Source organism: Nomascus leucogenys, chromosome 25 (assembly GCF_006542625.1).
Source record: "Nomascus leucogenys isolate Asia chromosome 25, Asia_NLE_v1, whole genome shotgun sequence".
In the NCBI taxonomy this organism is placed as follows: Eukaryota; Metazoa; Chordata; class Mammalia; order Primates; family Hylobatidae; genus Nomascus; species Nomascus leucogenys.
This window is the reverse complement of record NC_044405.1, coordinates 19,299,141-19,324,637: the sequence shown is the minus strand read 5'-3', so window position 1 is coordinate 19,324,637 and position 25,497 is coordinate 19,299,141. Positions and strand designations below refer to the sequence as shown.

Below are 25,497 nucleotides of genomic sequence, written 5' to 3'. Positions count from 1 at the left end.
CTGATTGGTCATGTAGTCTTGGGCAAGATCATTGACCTCTCTAAACCTCAGTTTCCTCATCTGTAAAATGGGGATGATTTTACCTATAGGCATCCTATAGGTTTTGGGAGGATTACATGAGTAAATGAACATGAAGTGCTTAGACAGTGCTGAGCAGATGCTGCTGTTAGAATTATTATGACTTCCTGAGCTGTTGTTTTCTTACCATCCTTAAAGAAGGAAGGAAGGTGTTTGCCACATCTAACAACCTTCAAGGATGCTGGCAACTTCCCAGCTGGGTCTATTTTGATTGTCATCCCACTTAGACATGTCACATTCTAAACTAAGACATTTCAGCTAAGGGTCATGGGTCCAGGGACATTCTGGGGGAACTTAGTTGAGATTCCAGGGTGAAACCAACAAACCAGGTCTTCACATTCTGTCACTTTTCATTGTCTTTAGGCTTTAAGCAATTTAAGCCCCATTTACAGGTTCTCAGAGATCCATGCCAGATAGCTCAGAAATCACATGAGGAGCTGGTTTAAAAGAGGAAATTCCTGGCCCCACCCAGGACTACTTCACGGAGCCTCTTGGGAGAGAATCTGCATTTCGACAGGCTCCTCGTTGCCTCTTCTGTGAGCTGGAGAGTCAGCACTGCACCACCTGGGCCAAACACAGTGGCTCACCCGTGTAATCCCAGCACTTTGGGAAGTCGAGGTGGGAGAATTGCTTGAGCCCAGGAGTTCAAGACCAGCCTGGACAACATGGCAAGATCCCATCTCTACCAGAAATAAAAAAAATTAACCAGATGTGGTAGTGCACACCTGTGGTCCCAGATATTCGGGAGGTTGAGGTGGGAGGATCACTTGAGTCTGGGAGGTTGAGGCTGCAGTGAGCTGTGATCACACCACCGCACTCCAGCCTGGGTGACAGAGCAGATCCTGCCTGACTCAAAAAAAAAGGCAAAAAGAACTGTAGCAGTTGGACTTGAGAAACTGACCTCTACAGCCCAAGGGCATAAAACCAAGTGCCAGGCTCACATAAGCACTGAAGACTCTTTTTTCTTTACGAATAGAAAAAAAAGACTAAATAAAATTGAAAAATAAACTTTCAAAGGCTAACCAAAAATCATGAATGAATAAATGAAGCAGCCACACGTATCTCGTTTCTTCTTTGCTGCTCCTCACCATGTTGTCCCTGAAGGGGAAAGCATTAATATTTATTGAGGGGATTCTTCCTCAGTACAAAAGTAACATGAGATCGATGCTTAAAACTCCAAAAACACAGAGAAACACTAAAGAAAAGACAAACAGGCTGGGTGTGGTGGCTCATGCCTGTAATCCTAGCACTTTGGAGGCCGAGGCAAGCAGATCACTTATGGTCAGGAGTTCGAAATCAACCTGACCAACATGGTGAAATCCCGTCTTTACTAAAAATACAAAAATTAGCTGGGTATGGCAGCAGGCACCTGTAATCCCAGCTACTTGGGAGTCTGAGGCAGGAGAATCCCTTGAACCAGGAGGTGGAGGTTGCAGTGAGCTGAGATCGTGCCACTGCACTCTAGCCTGGGCAACACAGCGAGACTCCTCTCAAAAGAAAAGAAAAGAAAAGAAAAAAGAAAAGAGAAAAGAAAAGAAATATGTGAAATAAGGGGGATCATATATAATTGTTAGCTCCAGGGATACTTTAGAATAATGTATTTAAAACTGTTTTGTCTGGAGACTTAATGTATAGCATGGTGACTATAGTTAATAACAATCTATAGTACACTTGAAATTTGCTAACAGAGAAGATCTTAAGTATTCTCACCATACACATCCAAAAGTAACTATGGGAGGTTATGAATATGTTCAGTAACTTGATTGTGGTAAGCATCTTGCAATGTTTATGTACATCAAGTCATTACATTCTGTACCTTAAATATATTCAATTTTACTTGTCAATTCTGTCTCAATAAAGCAGGGGGCAATACAATTTTTTTTTAATTTAGCATGCAAAAATTTTTTAAAAACATCAAAGCTGAGTCCACAGTGTTGATTTTACTTGTATAAAATATTTCTGCAAAATTTATCCTATCAAGATATTTGGTTCACTCCTGTCCCACCCTAGAAACCTGTCACACTTTCAGTTCAGGACCTACAGACCCATTGCAACCGGCCAGCTGTCTCTGCTCCCATGAGGGGAGGTCCCAAGTCATCAAAGGGGACACTGTCCCTAAGGTCAGCTGTAATCTTCCATTGGAGTGTCTTCTTGTTATTATGAAACATAACTAAGGCTGGGCATGGTGGTCACACCTGTAATCCCAGCACTTTGGGAGGCCAATGTGAATGGATCACCTGAGGCCAAGAGTTCGAGACCAGCCTGGCCAACATGTGAAACCCCCATCTCTACTAAAAATACAAAAATTAGCTGGGCGTGGTGGCCATGCCCGTAATCCCAGCTACTCAGGAGGCTGAGGCACCAGAATGGGATGAATGCAGGAGGTTGAGGTTGCAGTGAGCCAAGATCGTGTCACTGCACTCCAGCCTAGGCAACAGAGCGAGACTCTGTCTCAAAAAAATAAAAAGACAAACAGAAATCATTGCTCAGAAGCCACCGCTGTCAACAGTTTTTGAGGTTCTTTCTGGCCTTTTACATAATGTGTATAAATACACAATTATTTAACAAAAACCTCATTTATACACAGGCTACTCTTTTTTGAATTTGAGCCTGCTCTTTTTTAAAAAAAAAAAGCTTAGCAGGGCACTACGAATATTGTCTCAGGTCAACAAATTCTTTCTCACCATAGTTTTAAACGGCAGCATAGTGTTCCACCATAGATATGCTGGGATATTTAATCCCTGTTCAGTCACTGAATATTCAAGCTCAACAATTAATTAAAAATAAAATAAGGCCAGGGGCGGTGGCTCAAGCCTGTAATCCCAGCATTTTGGGAGGCCGAGGTGGGTGGATCACCTGAGGTCAGGAATTAGAGACCAGCCTGGCCAACGTGGCGAAATGCTGTCTCTACTAAAAATACAAAAATTAGCTGGGTATGGTGGTGCATGCTTGTAATCCTGGCTACTCAGGAAGCTGAGGCAGGAGAATTGCTTGAACCTGGGAGGCGGAGGTTGCAGTGAGCTGAGATCGTGCCACTGCACCCCAGCTTGGGTGACAGAGTGAGACTCCGTCTCGAAAAAATAAAATAAAATAAAATATGGCAGATTCTAATTCATAGGCCTTTGGTGGACATCTGTCGTTTTTTAAGCTCTACAGTTGACTTCAATCAGTAGCCAGGATTGATGGCTATCATGAAAGACTACTTCTAGAATATTCTCAGGAAACCTTTAGAATTGGAACACAAATAAGGAAAATTTCCAGGCCCTGAGGACATCAGCAAATCTGGATTATATAAACCCCATTAATTCCAGGGTGAGCAGTGCTGTCACATATCACAAAAGGAAAGACTACTACTCCTTTTGTCCTTGTCACAAGTGGACTGACTTATTCCAGTGCCCCTAAGATGGTGCCAACTTCATTTCTGATGAACAGCCACTTCGAAAACTGTACCGTGAGGCTCTGCCAACTGGAACGCCTTGTTTTTATCATTTTTTTTCTCTCTCTTTCATTGCTTCATTTAATTGCCAAGCTATGACTGGAGTTTGCCGTGTCTTTGGGGCTCAGGTGTACAAGGAATTCCTATAAATTAAAAAATATATTCAAGAAAGCTCAGAGTTTATGAAATTATATGCAACTTAGCTTGATATTAGTCTAATGCCCATCTCAGTGTCTTCTTGAACGTATAACAAAGAAAAGGTGATTTTTAAAAGTTAAAATTGGTTCAGGCCAAGCATGATGGCTCACATTTATATTCCCAGCACTTTGGGAGGCTGAGGCAGGCAAATTGCTTGAGCTCACGAGTTCAAGACCAGCCTGGCCAATATGATGAAACCTCATCTCTACAAAAAATACAAAAAGTAGCTGAGTGTGGTGATGTGCGCCTGTGGTTCCAGCTACTTGAGAGGCTGAGGTGGGAGGATGGCTTGAGCCCAGGTGGCGGAGGTTGCAGTGAGCCGAGATTGCATCACTGCACTCCATCCTGGATGAAAGCCTTGTCTCAAAAAAAGAAAAAAGTTAAAATTGATTCAAAGGGAGTTGGTGACAGCTCCTTATAGGGTCAGTCTTGGTTGCTTCTCTATTCCCTACAATTTCTATCATGATCTCAAATAGGCCACACATGTTTGTTTAAAGAGTTCATGCCTGCATGAATGAATGAATAAATGAAGGAATGAACTAGGAGATGGCTTTCTATCCCATTTTAAGCCATACAATATAGATGATCTGAATTACTCTGCTGTCCTGCAGATTTGGCCTTGGTTTCCAAAGACCACCCCAGTCATAGCCCCCGATTGCTTAAAAACTCAAAATAGCCACTGCTTTTATCCAGACCTACAATTCTGTCCACAGAACCATAAGCCCATAGAAATATGCTACCAGCCCAGTCTCCCCCATGGAGGTGTCCGGCAAAATGAAAAGCATGGCATTCTTTACCACTTTCGGGTTGAGGGGCCATCTCCAAGGTCACACTAATTCATTTGCTACAGACACTGTGGCTGCCTTTAAACCTTGGGCTAGAAAAAGCCTCCATTATTCTCCAGTCACCTCGTCTATGCTTTTCCCAGCCTCTCCGTGGGGTCAGCAGTGACCACTTCCTTGTACCAAACTGCACTGCCCCAACAGAATGCCAGCCTGATTTACCAGGATCTGCAAAGCAAGTGTTCCTTTCTGTGTATTTTTTATGGATAAAAAGAAACAAAATGATTCCTCTGTCACCAAGCTTTGCCATCGGTTTTTGGGGTGGTGCATCCCACTATGGGGTCCAGGAAGATCATATTCTTTCTGGGGCATTTCAAAATCGGACTCCACCACTCACTGTCCCACGTTCTGGGAGCACTTCCCCACATCTGAATGTGTTTCCTTGCCCCAACTTTTACTTTCACTTTTGCTCCAGCTAAATAATTATATAAAGAAAAGAATGTATAATTTCTCTTTCTTTTTTTTTTTTTTAACCAAGTAATTTCGTTTTTCGTGCTGAACTCCTACAAAGCCTCAGCCCTTCTCCCATTTTTGTTTGGACCAAACATAAACGCTCTTTTTTATAAAATAAATTGTGCTCTATGCTTGCTTGCCAATGTGCCCTGATTGCTGATTGTTCTAAAATTACTAGTCTGTCTTCCCTTGTAAACCCCCAGATGAAGACACCCACTTCTGACTCACCTAGCTGTGGTCGCCTGCAGCCAGGTGCCTCCAAAATGGGGCTGGCGTTGACAATAACCATTTCCCAGCTTTTAGAAAGAGATGACGGAGCTCTGTTGTAGTGTCTGAGCCACAACTCAAGAAGGTAATGAAACAAAGCATTAACATTCCAAAATGGAAGGCCGGGGGCGGTAGCTCACACCTGTAATCTCAGCACTTTGGGAGGCCAAGGCAGGCAGATCACTTGAGGCCAGGAGTTCAAGACTAGCCTGGCCAACATGGAGAAACCCCATCTCTACTAAAAATACAAAAAAATTAGCCGGGTGTGGAGGGGCTTATCTGTAGTTCCAAGTACTCTGGAGGCTGAAGCAGGAGAATCACTTGAACCCAGGAAGCAGTGGTTGCAGTGAGCTGAGGTCATGCCTCTGCACTCACTACAGCCTGGGGGACAGAGCAAAACTCCGTCTCAAAAAAAAAAAAAAAAAAAATCCATAATGAAGAATGATCCATGTTTGCATTCATCTTGCCTCTATTGAAAGACAAAATACTGCATGTAGAGGGGAGTGCATCCTGGGGATGAGAGTAACAGCTCTAGTTTGTGGTGTGCTGACTCGGTGCCCACACTGTGTTAAATGCTTCGCAGGCATTACATAATTTACACGGTATCTACCAGCACTATCTCCATTCTCCAGGTGAGGAAATGAGGCAGGAGGTTAGGTGACTTGCCCAAGGCACACAGCTGGTGAAGGGAAGGGCTGCGATTCCAACCCAGGCCCTGGGGCTGCAGAACCTGACGCTGCCTCTGCAGAAACAACAGGATCATAACCAGACCCCAGTAGCCCAGGCTCCCCAGGCTCCCCAGGCCCCAAGCCTCGGCCGCAGCTGGAACTGCAGAGTGCTTCATGACATCAAAAAAAGGCACCAAGCAGTTCCAGTTTACTGTTAATACATTCATTCCTCATCTCAATTTACAGTCTGTTTTTATTCAAATCAATGAACAGAAGAATGTTCTGCTGTTTATCATTTGTTCATTCCTGCTGTCATTACCGTCTTCCCCAACGAGGCACCCGTTTAGTGGCATAACTTCTCCCTGAACTGCCCTAGCCCCAAAAGAAAAAGGACTTTGATAGCAGAGTTACGGATCTGCTCCAACCCAGCAGCACTTTTCTGTGAAGCCCGTGGAGCAGATATGAAAACCTGGGCGAGATGACCCCAACCTGGGTTGCTATGGGAAGTCTGAGGGGCTGGGTGGGCAGGGGCTGTGGAGCTGAAACATCAGAAGGGGTTTGTTTCTAGGGTTTCTAAGGGTAGAAACTCCTAGAAGGTTTGCAGCCAGGGGACAACAAACTGTAGCTATCTGGGCCCGCAAACACCAGGAGCCTGGATGAGAGCATTTGGCAAGGGACCCTTTCATTTGCAGACCTCACAATACTTCGATTCTTTCTTGCATGGCAGCGACCACAACACCGAGGTCTGGAGAAGGAAAGCTCTAGAAGGAAATTCATCCTGATGCCAGAGGCTTCCTCACAATGTGAGGACATGGTGCCCCCTCGTGTCGAGATGATCCTTCAGCACCTGGACCAGGCTGAGAGCGGTGACCTTGAGCGCTAAGCAGGTGGTGGCTTCAAGATGGGCTTGACCTGCAGTGGGGAGAGGCCTGGGCCCCACAGTAGGTGACCAGTTCCCACGGCTTGGGGTCCTCCGTCTGTCACCTTGCAGATACAGGAGGTCTATACTGCAGACCCTCCTAAAGCAGCTTTCTCTAAAGATGCAAAAAAACACCAAGCTGTTTTTAGATGTGCTATTTGCCGTTTTTCTCTAACAGATGCACCAAGTCCTAAAGATAAACAGTTTAAAATGATATGGATTCAGTACCTGGAATCCCATTGTCCATTTCTATCAACACTTTTTTTGTTGAAAGCCTGATCAGTTCCAGCTCAGCGACCTCCACAGATTGGCATGACTCCCCTAAAGCCCCCTTTTTGTAAGTGCTAGAGACCCTTGCTGAAAGCTGTCGAGGGCACTTTCCCATCCTTTGGGTTTAAACAGAAAGACCAGCTACGTGTAAAAGCCCATCACCCCAAGACAACAAGTGGCTCTGGTCTGCTAGAAAGGATTCATGCACAGTTTTTTAAAATGAACTCAGAAAAGAAAAGAACAGAAAGACAAAATTGAAGCAGAATTCATTCCAAGGTAAATAAATACTTGAATAATGCAAATATTTCTCAGGTCCTTCTGGTGTAACAAAATGTATAGGGGCCAGAAATGGTGGCTCACTTCTGTAGTCCAGCTCCTCTGGAGGCTGAGGCAGAAGGATCGCTTGAACCCAGGGAGGTCGAGGCTGCACGTGAACTGTGATGGCACCACTGCACTCCAGCCTGAGGGACAGAGCAAGACCCTGACTCAAAAAAAGAAATGCATAGGGAAATACAGAGCAAGACCCTGACTCAAAAAAAGAAATGCACAGGGAAATTGTTATTACTACCCTTTGCTCTGAACAAATACCATCCTTATCTGTATTCTGCAGAGCTAAAGAAAACTCCCCCAGGTTGGAGGAGTCTACGTTAAAGCTAAGCTTTGGAAGGAATTTAAGAGGTAATCTGATCAAATTCCTCAGTCTTTCACAGATCTCCTTAACTTGAGGCAATTGCCTTTCATGTCAGAAGCTGTGTTATCAGAAACCACAGAGGATGTATCTCCCCTTTAAGGGTCATAGTAATTAATAAGTGACAGGATCGTGTCATCCTTTTTTTTCTGATTATAGTAGTGACATGTGCTCATTGTAGAAAAATACAGAATGTGGTTTGTAATTTTTCCTCATGTCATTATTTTTTATGTCATTAAATACTTTTTGTCTCTCTTTTTTTTTTTTTTTAGACAGGGTCTCACTCTGTTGCTCAGGCTGCAGTGCAGTGGCACAATCACAGCTCACTGCCACCTTGACCTCCTGGGCTCAAGCAATCCTCCCTCCTTAGCCTCCCGAGTAGCTGGAACTACAGGCATGATGTGCCACCATGCCTGGCAATTTTTTTTTTTTTTTTGTAGAGACGAGGTCTCACTGTGTTGCCCATGCTGAACTGGAACTCCTGGGCTCAAGTGATTCTCCCTGCCTCGACCTTCCAAAGCACTGAGATTATAGGCTTATGCCTATAGTCTTGCATCCAACCCTGAAAAATCTCATTTTAGCGGCTATATAATATGCCATTTAAAAAGCCATTTTCTTGTGTTCAGACATGTGTTTCTAGTTTTTTGCCATTTTAAAGCCGTGTGTGGTGAGCATTTTCCACATTAACACTGGTCCAGATTTCTGACTAATATAGATTGGAAGCGTTCTTTCTGGGTTAAAGGAAAAGTCGCTTTTGGCTGGGTATGGTGGCACAAGCCTGTAATCTCAGCACTTTAGGAGGTGGAGGGGGGATTATCGATTAAACCCAGGAGTTCAAAACCAGCCTGGGCAACATAGTAAGACCCTCATCTCTACAAAAAGATAACGGAATTAGCTGGCGGCATAGTGGTGCATGCCTATAGTCCCAGCTACTAGGGAGGCTGCGGTGGGAGGATTGCTTGAGCCTGGGAGGCTGAGGCTGTAGTGAGCCATGATTGTGCCACTGCACTTTAGCCTGGGCAACAGAGTGAGACCCTATCTCAAAAAATAAGCAAATAAATAAAATAAAATAAAATGGCAAAAAAAACACAAAAAATGGAAACCATCTGAATTATATTCAGAGTCTAGAGTTTCCCAAGTACAGTTGTCCCTAGAACCTTTTATTTGTATAACATCTGTTAACACCCACACTTCAGAAAACACAGGTTTTGCAGTTTAATTTCTCATAGAATGTAAAGTTTATAAAGGTAGGCATTGTGTCTTGTATCCTGTTGTGGCTTCAGTGAATAGAACAGCTGGCTACATGTAATAGCTGCTCACTAAATTGTGTTAAATAATGTGTTGAATACTTTTCATTAGGCTTATTTGAAAATAGTCTCTGAAAGTTTGCAGAGTAGAGTGAAACAAGGGTTTTCACGTGCTGCTACGGAAAGTATAAATTGGTTAAAATTTTGAAAAGCAGCTTGGCCTCATGCATCAGAGGCTTTTAAAGTATTCATATTCTCTCACCAAGTTGTGTAAATTCTGGAAATCTATTCAGAAATTTTCCTAAATATGAAAAAAAAATGACCAGGCATGGTGGCGTGCACCTGTAGTCCCAACTACTTGGGAGGCTGAGGTAGGAGGATTGATTTAGTCCAGGAGCTCTCAGCTGTAGTGCACTATGCCAGTCAGGTGTCCACGCTAAATTAAGCATCAATATGGTGACCTCCCAGGAGCAGGGGACCACAAGGTTGCCTAAGGAGGGGTGAACCAGCCAAGTCAGAAACAGAGTAGGTCAAAACCACCATTTTTAGGCTGGGCATGGTAGCTCATGCCTGTAATCCCAGCACTTTGGGAGGCCAAGGTGGGCAGATCACCTGAGGTCAGGAGTTCAAGACCAGCCTGACCAACATGGCGAAACCCCATCTCTACTAAAAATACAAAAACTAGCTGGGTATAGTGGTGTGCACCTGTAATTCCAGCTACTCTAGAGGCTGAGGTAGGAGCATAGCTTGAAATCAGGAGGCAGAGGTTGCAGTGAGACAAGTTTGGGCCACTGCACTCCAGCCTCGGAGACAGAGCAAGACTCCATCTCAATAAATAAATAAATAAATAAATAAATAAATGAAAATGAAAATAAAATAAAACTCTCATGCTGATCATTAGTAGGAATCATGCCTGTGAATAGCCACTGTACTCCAGGGCAACATAGCCAACACCATCTCTTTAAAAAAAAAAAAAATAAAAGAAGAAGGCTGGGCACGGTGGCTCATGCCTGTAATCTCAGCACTTTGGGAGGCCAAGGTGGTTGGATCACCTGAGGTCAGGAGTTCGAGACCAACCTGGCCAATATGGTGAAACCCCGTCTCTACTAAAAATACAAAAAAATTATCTGGGCATGGTGGCACATGCCTGTAATCCCAGCTACTTGGGGGGCTGAGGCAGGAGAATCACTTGAACAACAAGAGTGAAACTCCATCTCAAAAAGAAAAAAAAAAAAGAAAAGAAATGTATGTCTAAATATGCTTAGGAGATTCAGTATTATTTAAAATGGCAAAAAGAAAAAAGGAAATCATCTGAATTATGTTCAAAAATCATAGAATAATTAAGTTGCAGAATATTCACTTGATGGACTACCCTGCAGCCATTAAAATGATACTTAGAAACTTTTATAATTTGGAAATATGCTCATATTATAAGCATGAATGCATAACTCATATGTAATTTTGCATCCTTTTCTTTCTTGCATTAAAGAAAATGGCAAAATACCAAATTGTATAAAGATTGTTAATCTGTATGTATAATAAAAGCAAACAAAATAAAGAACAAACATAACTGGGTGTGGTGGCGTGCACTTGTAGTCCCAGCTACTTGGGAAGCTGAGGTGGGAAGACTGCTTGAGCCCAGGAGTTGGAGACAAGCCTGGGCAACGTAGTGAGACCCTCGTCTCTAAAAAAAAAAAAAAAATTGTATTAGCCAGGCTTGGTAGCATGTGTCTGTAGGCCCAGCTACTGGGGAGGCTAAGGTGGAAGGATTGCTTGAGCCTAGGAGGTCAAGGTTGCAGTGAGTCGTGATTACACAACTGCACTCCAGCCTGGTGACAGAGCAAGGCATTGTCTTAAAAAAAAAAAAAAAAAGACTAAATTAATGAGTACCACTCTGTCAGGCAATTGTTCTAAGCACTTTACATATATACTTTTTTATTTCTTCTAATGACCTATAGGCAGATACTATTATAATACCCATTTTATAGATAAGAAAACTGAAGCACAGAGAAGTTATATAATTGGGCCAAGGAACTGATTGGGATTCAGGCCAGGGTAGTTCAGGCCACAGCCTAAACAAATATTGAGAAACAAGACACCAAAATATTTACAACAATTGCCTCTGAGTGGAAGAAAAGAGGACAATTACTTTCTTTATCTTTCTCTACATTTTAAAAAGTTTTTAGGGGGTTGGGTGTGGTGGCTCACACCTCTAATCTTTGGGAGGCCGAGGCAGGCGGATCACTTGAGGTCAGGAGTTCGAAACCAGCCTGGCCAACATGGCAAAACCCCATCCCTAAAAAGGGAAAAATTAGCCAGGCGTGATTGTGTACACCTGCAGTCCCAGCTACTCGGGAGGCTGAGGGAGGAGAACTGCTTGAACCCAGGAGGTAGAGGTTGTAGTGAGTTGAGATCACGCCACTGCACTCCAGCCTGGGTGACAAAGCGAGACTCTGTCTCAAAAACAAAAAAAAAATTGTAATAATGAGAAAACTGCTCTCTAAAAGGGCAAAATAATGAATTAACGTGTTTCTATAATAAATCCGAGCAGAGAATTTTTCTTTTAAGTTGATTACAGAACCCCCACTATGACAACCAGGAATACTGACCCTTGCTCTGCCAGCCAGTCTCTTCTCTGACAGAGGAGAAAATTCGACTAAGTTCTATTTAGAGAGAATGGGTTGAAGATAGGTTGTTTTTATGGATGCAGACAAACTATATCCAAGTCTAGTATCCAGTTCTCAGTTTCAATATCAAATTTGCTCAAACCCGGGTTCTGTTATTTTAGGCCTGATGCTCGGATAGCCACTCTGCCCTAGCCAGAATCAAGAATCTAGGTACCAGAATCCCATATGCCCTCACAAACCAGCAGCTCAGTTCTATACTCAGGTGAGATGGGGGAGAGGGGAGGGGAATGGAGGGCCACAGAGATTCTTGGCTTTTGCTTGGCCAAACTTTAGTGAGGCTTCTGAATCTTCTCGTAGGCCTATCTATGCACCTCCTTGTAAAATCCAGTTTTAGCAAAACTGCTAAGTCAGTTTAGCCAGAACCCCCAATCTTCGATAACCGATCATCTTTGATATCTGATCAGGGTCCTCATCCTTCACCATCCCCCAGGTGATGTCTGATCAGCCTGGCCTGTCTTCTACAAGATTCCTCTAGGTCATTTTAGCCAGGATCCCCCTTACCCCAGTTTCCTCTTAGTAATTTTCTATCCACTGACCCCCGCACTGCTCCTTGGCCATAAATTCCCATTTGCCCATGCTGCTTTCGGAGTTGAGCCCAGTCTGTCTGCCCGCTCCCAGACCCGGTTGCACTGGTCCTATACCCATCACTATGGTCCTGAATAAAGTCTTCCTTACCATGCTTTAACAAGCATCACTGAATAATTTTTTATTTAACAATGGGTAGTCATGGCCCAGGTAAGAGGGACGTGCTGTCCGCTCCTGGAGCTGCAAGGCTCCTGGGGGCTTTTTGTTTTGGTTTGGTTTTATCTTTGTATGCAACGTGAGAGAAAGCCATTGATGCAGGCTTTAGCATGCTGGGAAGGAAGTGTAAAGAAGCCAGTGACGCTGGTAATAACTGCGAAATTGAACAAATGCCACCATATTTATCTAAATGTAAATTTTAAAACTGAGGACAGCAAATCCATTCTACAGTGAGGGCCGCTTGTCCAGTAACAGGATTTCATTTTCAGATGCCGTCGAAGCCCTCTGGCTCCACCCCGAGGGTCCAGCTCTTACCACTGCTAAGAACTACAACTCCCAGCCTGAGGGAGGTCTCTGCGCCTGCGGCCTGTCCCCCTACGCCTACACTTCCCAGAGAACCTAGCGCTTACGCTAACGCGCGCGTGCGCCCTTCCGCGTCTCTCTCTTCCCACTCGGGTTTGACCTACAGCGCCCGGGAGAAGATGGCTGCCCCAGCAGTGTCCGGGGTCTCCCGGCAGGTGAGAGAAAAGTGGTCCTGAGAGCCAGTGGAAGGATCCCTCCTGGGATGACCGGTACCAAACCTCGAGCGCCAGGGTGCGATGCTTCGGCTGGGGAAGTCTGGCAGTCCTCAAGTGGGAGTGGGAGCTACTCAGGACGACCCAGCGTTTGTCCCCCGGGATGCCTACGGGGCAGTAGGAGCGGGGCTGCGCGTGCCGTAACCTTGGCGTCTTCCGAGCACAGCCCCGGGAAGCTGCTAGCCTGAGGGGCGCAGGAGAGGGGGTCTGCCCTTCGCTGAATTCCGGGGAAGGGGCATGGCCTAGCCCCCAAATCAGCTTCCTTTGCCATTGTGGTAAAACCTGTCAGAGATCACTTACTAGTAATGCTAAGGAGTATTTGTAAAACACATTTCACAGTTTTATAAATAAAATGAGGCCGAAAAGTTTAAATGAGTCTTTGGCTGCCCAGTCAGTAAGTGGTAGAATTGAGATTTGAACCCACGGAATCACCCAGAAGATGGAGTTTGAAAAAATGTTATGCTGTTTGTGCTGCATCTCACCATGGTGCTTTACATATCATGACCCCTTCCTGGCATCTTTGGTAATTTTTACATAAGCATTAAAAAGTCTTAATCCTCACAAGCAGTTTTGATAAAACACGTTCCATAGCTGGAGTATTTGAAGGTGACCTGTGATCTGTGACCAGTGCGCTTGCAGGTGATTTTTAAACTGTGTATTCCAGCTCTGTCTTTTGATGGGCAGGATACTGTCTCTCAGAACTAAGGCTTCTTGTCAGATCAAACTCTGCGGCAGTACTAAAAAAATTCATCTTTATTTAAAGATAGCATTTGGATTCCCAGGAGGGTACGTCTGTTGCAAATGATCTGCTCAAGGATCTGTTAATAGAAACGCCAAAATTTTGGTTAAATATTTTTGAAACATGCAGTCCTTGGAAGTTAGTGTTTTTCTGTCTTACGGGTGTGCTAGCCTGGGTCCATTCCTAGCAAACTAGGAGGTTCGTGGGAAGGTGATTTCCCAAGCAACTTGGCATAATCCTCATTGGGTAAGTTTACTCCTTAGTAATAATAAGTAGCTCACCCTCAGGTAATATGTGAATATACAGAGAGACAAAACTAATGATTTTAAGGTCATTTAAAATTTTTTGTTGTTGTTACTGAGTTAAATGCAGAAATCCTTCAAGTAATCTTGTTTGATCTATTTTCCTTTATTGCTTTGAAGGTGCGATGCTTCAGTACATCTGTGGTCAGACCATTTGCCAAGCTTGTGAGGGTATGTTAATTTATATTCTTCTGTAATGATAAAGCACGCGAAAATGTGAGTCAACCAGCAGTACAGTTAGGGCGTGGATTTTTGTGTAGTTACTATCTAAACCTTTTTGCATGACTTTTGGTTCTCAAAATGTGATGTGTGCATAAGGTGGGGAAAGGAGTGGTGTTGTATACTTGCTTTATGACAGGCCCATGCATAATCTTTAAATATGAGAACTTTTTTTTAATCATTTGTTTTTCCATTAACCCTCTAAAATAGGCAAGCTAGCATTTACTAATTTTTTTTTTAATGAAAGAAACAGGTTTAACAAAGTGACATGCCCAAGTTATCACAGGAAGTTATTACAGGAATTGATATTAAAATCAAGATACCGGGCCAGGCACGGTGGCTCACACCTGTAATCCCAGCACTTTGGGAGGCCGAGGCGGGTGGATCACGAGGTCAAGAATTTGAGACCAGCCTGGCCAACATGGTGAAACCCCATCTCTACTAAGAATACAAAAATTAGCCAGGCGTGATGGCGGGCGCCTGTAATCCCTTCCACTCGGCAGGCTGAGGTAGGAGAATTGCTTGAGCCCAGGAGGCAGAGGTTGCAGTAAGCAGAGATCATGCCACTGCACTCCAGCCTGGGCGATAGAGCAAGACTCTGTCTCGAAAAAAAAAAAAAAAAAAATCAAGGTACCTTGGTTTCTAATGCAGTTCTCCATGTTCCATTCTGGTAAGGAATATTCATACTCTTCACACCCTTTCTTTCCGGTAGGCAACAAGGAGGCTAACTATTTCAGGGAGCTGCCAGTCCCTTTCTTTTCAAACCAGAGGTAGTCCAGTTGACCCCGGATAAAGAGGACTATTAGTGACACATAATAAATGAAGTTCCCCAGAAGCCCCCCAGAAATGATACATGGCAAACAGCTGGAATCAACCCAGTTGGAACATGAAGTCTGACTCCATTTCTATGGGTTATTTTGAAATTCTTTATTTGAGTAAAGAAAGTTGCTGTGTGATAGAGAATTGATTCAACTGTCAGGGAGCAGGAACTTGTCTAAGATGTGCTGGGCGGACTATCCTACCCACGCTTTTCCCCAGCAAATCAACAGTGAGCCAGTCCTCCCCTTGGAAAAATCGTGTAAAGGAAAGATCATAATACCAGGTCTATGTCCTTAATGAACCCACATCAGGTGGAATTTAGGGAAATAATTATCCTGTCCCGTCCTCATTGCCAGCCCTAAATCTCAAATCAAATGATCAAAATCATTTTGTCCTTCATGTGAGACCTTAAATCCTCATAACAGCGTTAAGGAGTAACTGGTCTTCCCATTTTACAGAAGGGGAAACTGAGGCCCTGGGAAAATTTACCTGAGGTTACTCAGCTTAGTCCTAGAGCTGGACTGGAACTAAATCTTTCTCATCCAAGCCTGAGCTTTCCCACTACAACCATACAGCACCACTAAGAACATGTAGTCATACATTGATGGTAGAAAAAGGTCTATAGTTTATTGTGAAAAATAATTCAAGCATCAGGTTTTTTCGTAAACTGCCAAAGGGCTCTGTTACGTTGAACATCAATAGGCTATGTAAGGGAAAATGTATAGTGTTAGTATGAAATGTATAAAAGTATACTTGTGTGTTTCATAAACACCTGTTTTCCTAGCTCTAACATACTCGAAACTGTCAGTGTTCACAACCTCTCATACTTGAAACTAAATAGTTATTGAGTTCAAAGGAAACATAAGCTCATCTCAAAATTAAAGTACAAGTAATTGATAAAGGTATGTAAACCTGGAAGGGACTTTAGACACTGCCTACTAAACCCCTCATTTTACAGATGAGGAATTGGAGGCTCAAAGATTGAGTGACCTGACCAAGGAAACATCCCTAATTTATTTGCAAATTGCCATTTAGGACAGCTCTTCAATGACATACTTAAACTGTTTTGTGTTCAAACTGTTTTGTGTTAAAGAGATATATTTTTTAATATATAAATTTTAAATTCTGCTCTTGAGAGTATACTATTAACTGATTTTCCTTTTTCCTTCCTCTCCTATTTCACCTTTTTTTTTTTAAAGCCTCCTGTTCAGGTATACGGTATTGAAGGTCGCTATGCAACAGCTCTTTATTCTGCTGCATCAAAACAGAATAAGCTGGAGCAAGTAGAAAAGGAGTTGTTGAGAGTAGCAGTAAGTCGCTTTCCTATTCATTACATATGAAGTTCCTGTTTGTATATTTTTTCCTTTGGTGGTTTGACTGTGCATTCCTAATGAGGTGTATCCTACAAGAAAAAACTGGGAAAAAGCCATTTTCTGTAAACCCATTTTTAGTAATAATATTGGGTTTTTATTATTATAAGACATATAAGAAGAACAAACAGATACATATAAGGATATTAATATTAGGAACCAAGATTTAGGGCTAAGAAAAGGTAGAAATATAAGATTAAAATTGATGATAATTTAGGAAAATTGCTATTTCAGAAGAGAATTGAAAAGCTACCTCTAAAAAATCAATGCTTATAACTGGGCACAGTGCTCACACCTGTAATTCCAGCACTTTGGGAGGCTGAGGCGGGCAGATCAGGAGGTCATGAGTTCAAGACCAGCCTAGCTGACATAGTGAAACCCCATCTCTACTAAAAAATACAAAAAATTAGCGGGACATGGTAGTGAACACCTGTAATCCCAGCTACTCCAGAGGCTGAGGCAGAATTGCTTGAACCTGGGAGGCCGAGGTGGCAGTGAGCTGAGATCGCGCCATTGCACTCCAGCCCCAGACGGTACGAGACTCCGTCTCAAAAAAAAAAAAAAAAAAATCTATGCTTATGGGCTAGGTCTTTAGAATATATTGTGATTTGGTTTGGTTTTACTGAGAATTTGTTTTCATGAAACCTTTTCCTCAGGTTTTAATTGCCATATTCTATGCTTGTAGAATCAGAGGAGGCTCAGATATGTCTTACAGGTTGTTTTCATTTGGTAGAGATGCCTTTGCAATTGCCAGAACCCCAGAAGTAACCATGTAGACCTTTTCATTGTTTTGGTAAACCTCTTAATTGTTTTGTTCCCAAAATGTGAGGGAAGAATAACAGGGTGGGGCATGCTGGGCAGCAGTTAGTAAAGGGGCATGGACTTCCCAGTAGTAATAGAGGACTAACAGGCAAAGACTGTGAGGCTGCTGCAAGATGTTTCTTATTTTTTTTTAAACATGAAAAGCAGAATAAATAAACCATATTACCAGAAGCCTACATTGTAACTGAATAGGAGAATGTCTGCTTTCGTTTTCACCGAATTTTCTAGTTAACAAGTTTCTACACATTCTGTTGCTTCCTTCTTTGATTTTCTAGCTGCCACCACTGGCAGTAAGGTCTGCATTAAAAAAGGTGAGGGAGACGCAGTCTGGTATATAGCCTCTTCAGAGGAAGTTTGGTTTTTTCTTGATTTTAAGATTCTTCATTCCTTAATTCACATATCTGTAAGTTTTTATTGTTTAGAAAAAACAATTCATAGGCCAGTTGTATGGAGTAATAATACTTATGTTCTATATTAATCATCATATGTATAGTCTATAAGTATTACTGTTCTGTACTGTTTATGTTTTATTCATTTTTCACTTGAGCTTCTATTGGAACTTCCGTCTTAACAGGCAGAATAATTTTGGCTCCATATTCCTTCCTTGATCCATTTATCTCTGCAGATAAAGCTTAAGGTCTTAGCTGGTGTGATAAACTCTTATGATTCTCACAGAGCCCAGGAGCCCAGCCCTATTGTTGGAGTTTGGGGGAAGGGCATGCAGGAACAGACGGGGTCTCACACAGGCATTTTTGGAGGTGATGGTTATTGGCTGCTACTTGTCAGTTATGCCCATTTTAAGCGGAAACAATCATGTTTACAATGGAGAGAATTACTTGGATTGTGGATATTAGAATGGAGTTTGTCTAAAGCCTGGAAGTCAGTCAAGACATGGAGAAAAAGGGAGGCAATTACCTTAAGACACTGAATATTAGCAGGGTTTTGGCACTAAGAGGGAAGGATGATACAAGGATCATACGCACTGTCCTCTGGATGATGCAGGAGACACAGATAAACATGAAAAACTAGGTAACCCAAATTCCAGAATGCTGTAAATCTGTATATTCCTGCATTTTTTATGGAAAAATGTCATTTCTGTGGGGTCACTCAAGTGGAAACGTTAGCATTGGATGATAGTATCTGACCAGTATCCTGGATCAGAGACAGGATTCTGGCCAGGAGCCTGGGAGGAGGTGCTAGGAGAGTAATTGAAAGGCATAGAGAGGTGTGTTAACTGAAGGTGCTCGACTGGAAACTGCTGTTGTTGGTTTGTTGGAACTCTGGAGCAACATGCTGGAAGCTGTACTTGGTCACTGAATTCAGACATTTGTGATACAACAAAATGAGAAGAACGTTGTTTCCCGTGATGGTTGTGCTCCTGTTTTTTTGTCCATTCTGTCTCCCAGACTCTTTGGGGCTGCTCTGGCAGCACCAGAGGTCTCACAGAATCTGCTGGGTCCCCTGGACTCTGTAAGAGGCAGGGCCCCTCCAAGGGAGCGGTGCGGAGGCCTCTGCAGTCAGAGCACAGTTTTGAGGTCTGCACTTTAGAAATAGCACTGCTAGAAAAGCCAGACTATTCCTCTCTTAAATACATTAAAATATGCAGTCAAATGAAGTTTTGGCTGTTTAGTGTTTTATAATCTTTCTTGGAAAGCAAAAACAAATTTAAGAAACTTCAGTATTTTTAAATTTTTTTGAGGAACATCATTCTATCCTTATATAAAATCCTGGTGCAGTGCAGTATATTCTGAAAGGCAGTCAGAAAATTGTTTAATTATAATCTTGTTTTCATATGTTCTTCGGCAGTGCTAATTTAATTCATAAAATATTTAATTCATAAGAAAGTGTATGGCCGGGCACAGTGGCTCATGCCTGTAATCCCAGCACTTTGGGAGGCCGAGGTGGGTGAATCACTTGAGGTCAGGAGTTTTAAGACCAGCCTGGCCAACATGGCGAAACCCCGTTTCTACTAAAAATACAAAAATTAGCCTGGCGTGGTGGCAGAGCTATTCAGGAGAATCGCTTGAACCCGGGATGCGGAGGTTGCGTGAGCCAAGATTGCACCACTGCACTCCAGCCTGGGCGACAGAACCAGACTTTGTCTCCAAAAAAGAAAGAAAGTGTGTGCATGGCACATCCTTCATTTGTGCTCTAAAAAATTTAAGAAATTATTTTTTGATGCTTTCAGCAAATCCTGAAGGAACCCAAAGTGGCTGCTTCTGTTTTGAATCCCTATGTGAAGCGTTCCATTAAAGTGAAAAGCCTAAACGACATCACAGCAAAAGAGAGGTTCTCTCCCCTCACCACCAACCTGATCAGTGAGTATTAGAACTTTTTCATTTGCGGTGTCTTGAAACTATGACTGGAAATGTGGGCCATGGACCATGGGCATCAGCATCACCTGGGAGCCTGTTGGCAGTGAAGAATCTCAGGCCTCACAGCAACCTGCTGAATCACAGTCTGCATCTTAACCAGCTCCCTAAGTGAATTGTTTGCACATTAAAGTGTGAGGAGCATTGTCTAAAGGATACTAGGACCTAAGCATGTCTAACTGCATAGTCAGTAGTTTCAACTGTGGAGGCGGCCAATGTGATACCTACCAAGAAAATGGTTTGTGGCCTGTGGCTGTACCTTGATCCTTGGAGACATTTGCATTCTTGGGTACATTTGGACTGCTTTTCTCTTTCTGAGACAGAGTCTTACTCTGTCACTCAGGCTGGAGTGCAGTGGCACGATCTCAGCTCACTGCAGCCTCAACCTCCCAGACTCACCTCAGCCTCCCTAGTAGCTGGGAATACAGGTGCATGCCACCCCACCCAGCTAATTTTTTGTATTTTTTGTAGAGATGGGGTTTCTCCATGTTGCCCAGCCTGGTCCTGAACTCCTGGGCTCAAGCCATCTGCCTGCTTTGGCTTCCCAAAGTGTTGGGATTACAGGCATGAGCCACCATGCAGCCTGGATTGCTTTTCAGATCCTCATAGCCAGCTCAAAATAAAAGTTGCAGAGAAAGTGTGTTCATGGTATCATCTTTGAATTTGTAGCCAAACATACAATCTGTAACATAAATATGAAAATCAGATTGCAAGCTGAGAACCCCCCATACCTACTAATTTAAATCCTTGTCAGTGCAGTTTATTAAAAAAAAACAAAATTGGATATGCATTTTAAATAACAAGTTATATCTTCTCCATTCTTCTTTTTTTTTTTTTTTGAGACTGCGTGTCCCTTTCTGTCACCCAAGCTGGAGTGCAGTGGCACAGTCTCAGCCCACTGCAACCTCTGCCTCCTGGGCTTAAGTGATCCTTCTGCCTCAGCCTCCTGAGTAGCTGGAACTACGAGCATGCGCCACTAATTTTTGAGTGCCCAGCTAATTTTTTAGTTTTTTTTTTGTGAGACAGGGTTTCACCATGTTACCCAGGCTGGTCTCAAACTCCTGGACTCAAGCTGTCTGCCCATCTCGGCCTCCCAAAGTGCTGGGATTACAGGCATGAGCCACTGCACTCGGCCTCCATTCACGTTCTTAAAGGACATTGAATATACTGTGATTTTAAGAGACAAGATCTTACTCTGTCACCCAGGCTGGGGTGCAGTAGGACAGTCATAGCACACTGCAGCCTTAAACTCCTAGGCTCAAGCAATCTTCCTGCTTCAGCCTCCTGAGTAGCTGGGACTATAGACTTGCGCCACCAAGCCCTAACGTTTTTTTGTAGAGATGGGATCTCACTATTTTGGCTGGTCTTGAACTCATGGCCCCAAGCAATCTTTGCACCTCAGCCTCCAGTAGTTGGGATTATAGGCATGCGCCCCTGAATATGGTGTTTTAAGGCCACAAATCTAAGTTTGTTTTTTGGCTTGAGTATACAACTTCATGAATAACTTGTTCAAGTGAGTTTCATGTTACTGAGACACCTTCACTTTGGCAGATTTGCTTGCTGAAAATGGTCGATTAAGCAATACCCAAGGAGTCGTTTCTGCCTTTTCTACCATGATGAGTGTCCATCGCGGAGAGGTACCTTGCACAGTGACCACTGCATCTGTAAGTAACAGGTTGTTGCTGTTGTGTTTGCCTTGATACTACATGCATCACCTTTTGCAGGAAGAAAAGGGAAAAACGGTAAAATCAAGAAATTGGGAAAGGTAACTTGTCACCTGGGATGTTTGTTTCATTTTTATATCAGCTTCTGTGACCCTTTGCTTTGCAAAAGCCAGCATGTATCTTATTAGTGCTTCTGTAACCAGTGATTATTCATAAGTCCTGGGTTAAATGTAAAGTACATCAAAATGTGTTAGAAAAGAGTGGTTTAGACTCTCTTACACGTTTGAATTATTTTATAAATACCACTTGAAGTAGTTTACTGAAACTAGAATTCTAGAGTTTATTTTTTTGAGACAGAGTCTCACTTTGTCACCCAGGCTAGAGTGCAGTGACACAGTCACACCTCTGCAGCCTCAACCTCCTGGGCTCAGGTGATCCTCCTGCCTCAGCTTCCTGAGTAGCTGGGACTACAGTGCACCACCACCACACCCAGCTAATTTTTTTTGTATTTTTTATAGAGGTGGAGGTTTTACTGTGTTCTACAGGCTTGTTTCGAACTTCTGGGCTCAAGTGTCCCACCTGCCTCGGCCTCCTAAGGTGCTGGGAATAAAGGTGTAAGCTACCACACCTGGCCTGAAACTGGAGTTACTAACCTTTCATCTTTGGTGGTGGTGAATGGGAAGGAGTAGAGCGGATGGGCCTTTGTATCTTTTTGACTCGATAGAGTGGGCTGTGATTAGCTACTGTTTATTGAACCCTACTATACTCTGGGTGCTTTATTATGTTATTCAGTATCAAAAGATTCATGTGAGATGGAAGTATAATTATCCTCATTTTACAGATGAGGAAACCGAATGCAGGGAAATGAAGTCGCTTGCCCAAAGTCATACGAGGTGGGACTAGAACTTGGACACAGGCCTCAAGGTGTCTTAGAAACCCATATTCCTTAGACTACACTACATTGCCCCCCTAGAATTACTTCTGTTGTTGTCTTCAATATGTATTTTCTTCCCTATTTAACTCAGTCAAATGTAATGTAGCTCACTCTACAGGAAAACAGGAGAGTGCGGTAGATTTACTTGGAATTCGTAGCACCTGACCTCATCTAGATTAATAGTTGTAGCGTTTAAAGGACAGTCTAATCTTCTAGTTAGCACAGATTCAAGGAGAGGCATCCTAGCACATCATGCTTATTTGCACATTTGTAGTTCAGTAGTTGGTGCCCCCAAAACATGTGCCTGGCTGCAAATCATTACAGCTTAGACATAAGCAGGGAGCCCTCTGTGGCTGCACCGGTTATCCCTAACAGTGTGGCGCAGATTAGACATTCACCTGCCCCATGGTCACCCATCATGAAGCACTGGTGCAGGCCATTCTTCAGTGACATGATTTTCTTTCTTTTTTTTTTTTTTTTTTTTTTCTTTTTTGAGACTGAGTCTCACTTTGTCACCCAGGCTGGAGTGCAGTGGCACGATCTCAGCTCACTGCAACTTCCACTTCCCGGGTTCAAGCAATTCTTCTGCCTCAGCCTCCCAAGTAGCTGGATTACAGCACCTGCCACCACACCCGGCTAATTTTTTGTATTTTTAGTAGTGACGGAGTTTCACCATGTTGGCCAGGCTGGTCTCGAACTCCTGACTTCAGGCAATCCACCCACCTTGGCCTCCCAAAGTGCTGGGACCACAGGTGTGAGCCACCGTGCCCAGCCACAAGGACATGATTTTCTTTTAAAGAAAGAAAATCTTTGTTTTTGCAAAAGATTTTAGAACCAACTGTTACTAATGCTTTTGATGTTGATACTGTTGGGTGCGTGAGTCTGTACTGTTTGAAAAACATTATGTCTTGATGAGTGACCAAGAGCACAGTCTTTAGAAATACACAAACTGGTTTCAAATACTGGGGCTAGTCCGCAGTTGCTGATGTGACCTTAGATGAGTTTCTTTACCACTCTGATCCTCAGTTCCCTCGTATAATAACCACTGGCCTTTCAGGGTTGCCCACGTGAAGGGAGATAGTAGGTATGAAATGCCTGGCATAGACAGGTACCTGGCAGTTGGTACACGTCTCAGTGGAGGGTATGTATATTTCAGAGTTCTGTAATCTTGTAGTCTCAGTAAATAATGTTTTGAACACGAGTAGATTTTGGCCACTACCAGCACCCACCACCCCCAGAAAAAGGATATTGTTAGATCTTTACAAAGACGTAAATTTTTTTAGGGTCTTAGAAGAGGGGCCAGGGAGGTAGGATTTATGACAAGTAAAAAAAAAGGCCTTTGCAGCAGGGCATGGTGGCTCACGCTTGTAACCCCAGCACTTTGGAAGACTGAAGCAGGTGGATCACTTAAGGCCAGGAGTTCGAGACCAGCCTGACCAACATGGTGAAACCCCGTGTCTACTAAAAATACAAAAATTAGCCGGGTGTGGTGGCACACGCCTATAATTGCAGCTACTTGGGAAGCTGAGGCAGAAGAATCGCTTGAACCTGGGAGGCGGAGGCTGCAGTGAGCCGAGATCTCGCCACTGTACTCCAGCCTGGGTGACAGAGCGAGACTCGGTCTCAAAAAAAAAAAAAAAGACCTTTGCTTTTACAGCCTTCTTCATTTTCACCGTTATAACACTTAACACTGTAACATAACTAACCAGTAGTAAGAGTTGGGGCCGAGAGGAGAGTGCAGTCTGGACATTTGAGGTGCGTGCTCTAAAGTAGATTACGGAGCTGAGCTGACTTCAGGAAAAGCCAGCTGCTCCAGATTCTCTCACTGGGGTTCAGAGAGTGGAGTGGCCTGTGAGAGCTCCAGGTAGCCGTGGATGTGGGGAGATGAACAGCCAGCAGAGCTAGGGAAGCCTGAAAATGTAAAACCAGGTTAAAATGGCAACTTTTCACCCAAGGACATGATAGATGCATGTCGTGACCCCAGGGCTGCACCCAGGAGAGGTCTGCGTCCTCCTGCATTGATGGGGCTGCATCTTCAGGCATTAAAAACTTGAGGGCTTTTCCTTGTTCGAAGTTGTACTGCTAGCACAGAGCAGAGGCAGGGAGGGAGTGGCATTTATAGGCCGTCCATGAACGGCTGAGTGGGAGCTGCCCAGGTGATGCTGTGAGGCAGAGCCTTCCCGTGCTCCCTGAACCTCCAGCGTGAACAAGGAGTGAATGCTGCAGAGCAGCTCCATGATGGGCCCAGGTAGCTAAGGGAGGAGCTCACAAGGCCTGTCTTGGTGATGTGGGCCTGGAGTATTTTAACTCTGGAAGTTTCTGTTTTGCTTTATCTAAATTGAAAGGATGGTTTTGCCTTTCAGCCTTTAGAAGAAGCCACACTCTCTGAATTAAAAACTGTCCTCAAGAGCTTCCTAAGTCAAGGCCAAGTATTGAAATTGGAGGCTAAGGTAGGTTTTAAATTATTTATGATATGTTTCCTCAGGTTATTTTAAGCTTAAAATGGCTACAGAAAGTACTAGTGAAATATTAGATCTAACTCTATACTAATTTTTCTGTAGTTAAAATTTTGTATTTATTTTAAATTTAAATGATTATCTGACTGTGCAGTTTTACTTTTGCCTTTTTCTAGGTGTAATTATAACCTCTTACATTTGTGTAACACGTTTAGCCTTTCAAAACACTTCTTTGTGTGTCCCATTTGATTAGTGCGTTTTCACACTTCCAGTCTTATCTTCTTTTGTAGACTGATCCGTCAATCATGGGTGGAATGATTGTGCGCATTGGAGAGAAATATGTTGACATGTCTGTCAAGACCAAGATTCAGAAGCTGGGCAGGGCTATGCGGGAGGTTGTCTAAAAGTGTTGGTTTTCTGCCATCAGTGAAAATTCTTAAACTTGGAGCAACAATAAAAAGCTTCCAGAACAGATCATATTATGTTCACTGTCTTTTAAACTGGAATGTAGAAGCCTTTATTTTTATGTCCTTTTTTGGTATCCCCTGAGTATAAAGGCCAAAAAGCCCTTTTGGCCTAGAGAATTTGGTCTGAGTAGATTATGTTTAGGAATTAATTGGTTAGACACAGCACCTAACACATGGTCACTCAGCAAAGTCTATCTGGTCCTGCCTGCCAAAATCCCATGTCTTTAAGGGTTTGTTCAGAATTCCTGGTCCTTACTAGATCAT

The 25,497-nt window shown here is 43.3% G+C and overlaps 1 protein-coding gene and 1 long non-coding RNA gene across 2 annotated transcripts in view; one reads left to right on the top strand and one right to left on the bottom strand.

Annotated features, from left to right (window-relative positions):
- The window catches only part of LOC115833142, a 39,315-nt gene extending 33,940 nt beyond the window's left edge, over positions 1–5,375 (bottom strand). The window contains exon 1 of the long non-coding RNA XR_004028585.1: positions 5,236–5,375. This is a non-coding gene — a long non-coding RNA (uncharacterized LOC115833142). The remainder of the gene's footprint in view (positions 1–5,235) is intronic.
- Positions 5,376–12,893: 7,518 nt separating this feature from the next.
- Positions 12,894–25,243, top strand: ATP5PO (ATP synthase peripheral stalk subunit OSCP). Its single transcript, XM_003263881.4, has 7 exons — positions 12,894–13,012; positions 14,231–14,281; positions 16,348–16,458; positions 19,529–19,658; positions 21,264–21,376; positions 24,674–24,760; positions 25,057–25,243. Exons 1-7 carry the CDS (start codon positions 12,977–12,979, stop codon positions 25,168–25,170), a joined length of 642 nt encoding a protein of 213 aa, XP_003263929.1. The 5' UTR covers positions 12,894–12,976; the 3' UTR covers positions 25,171–25,243.
- The last annotated feature ends 254 nt before the right edge of the window (positions 25,244–25,497 follow it).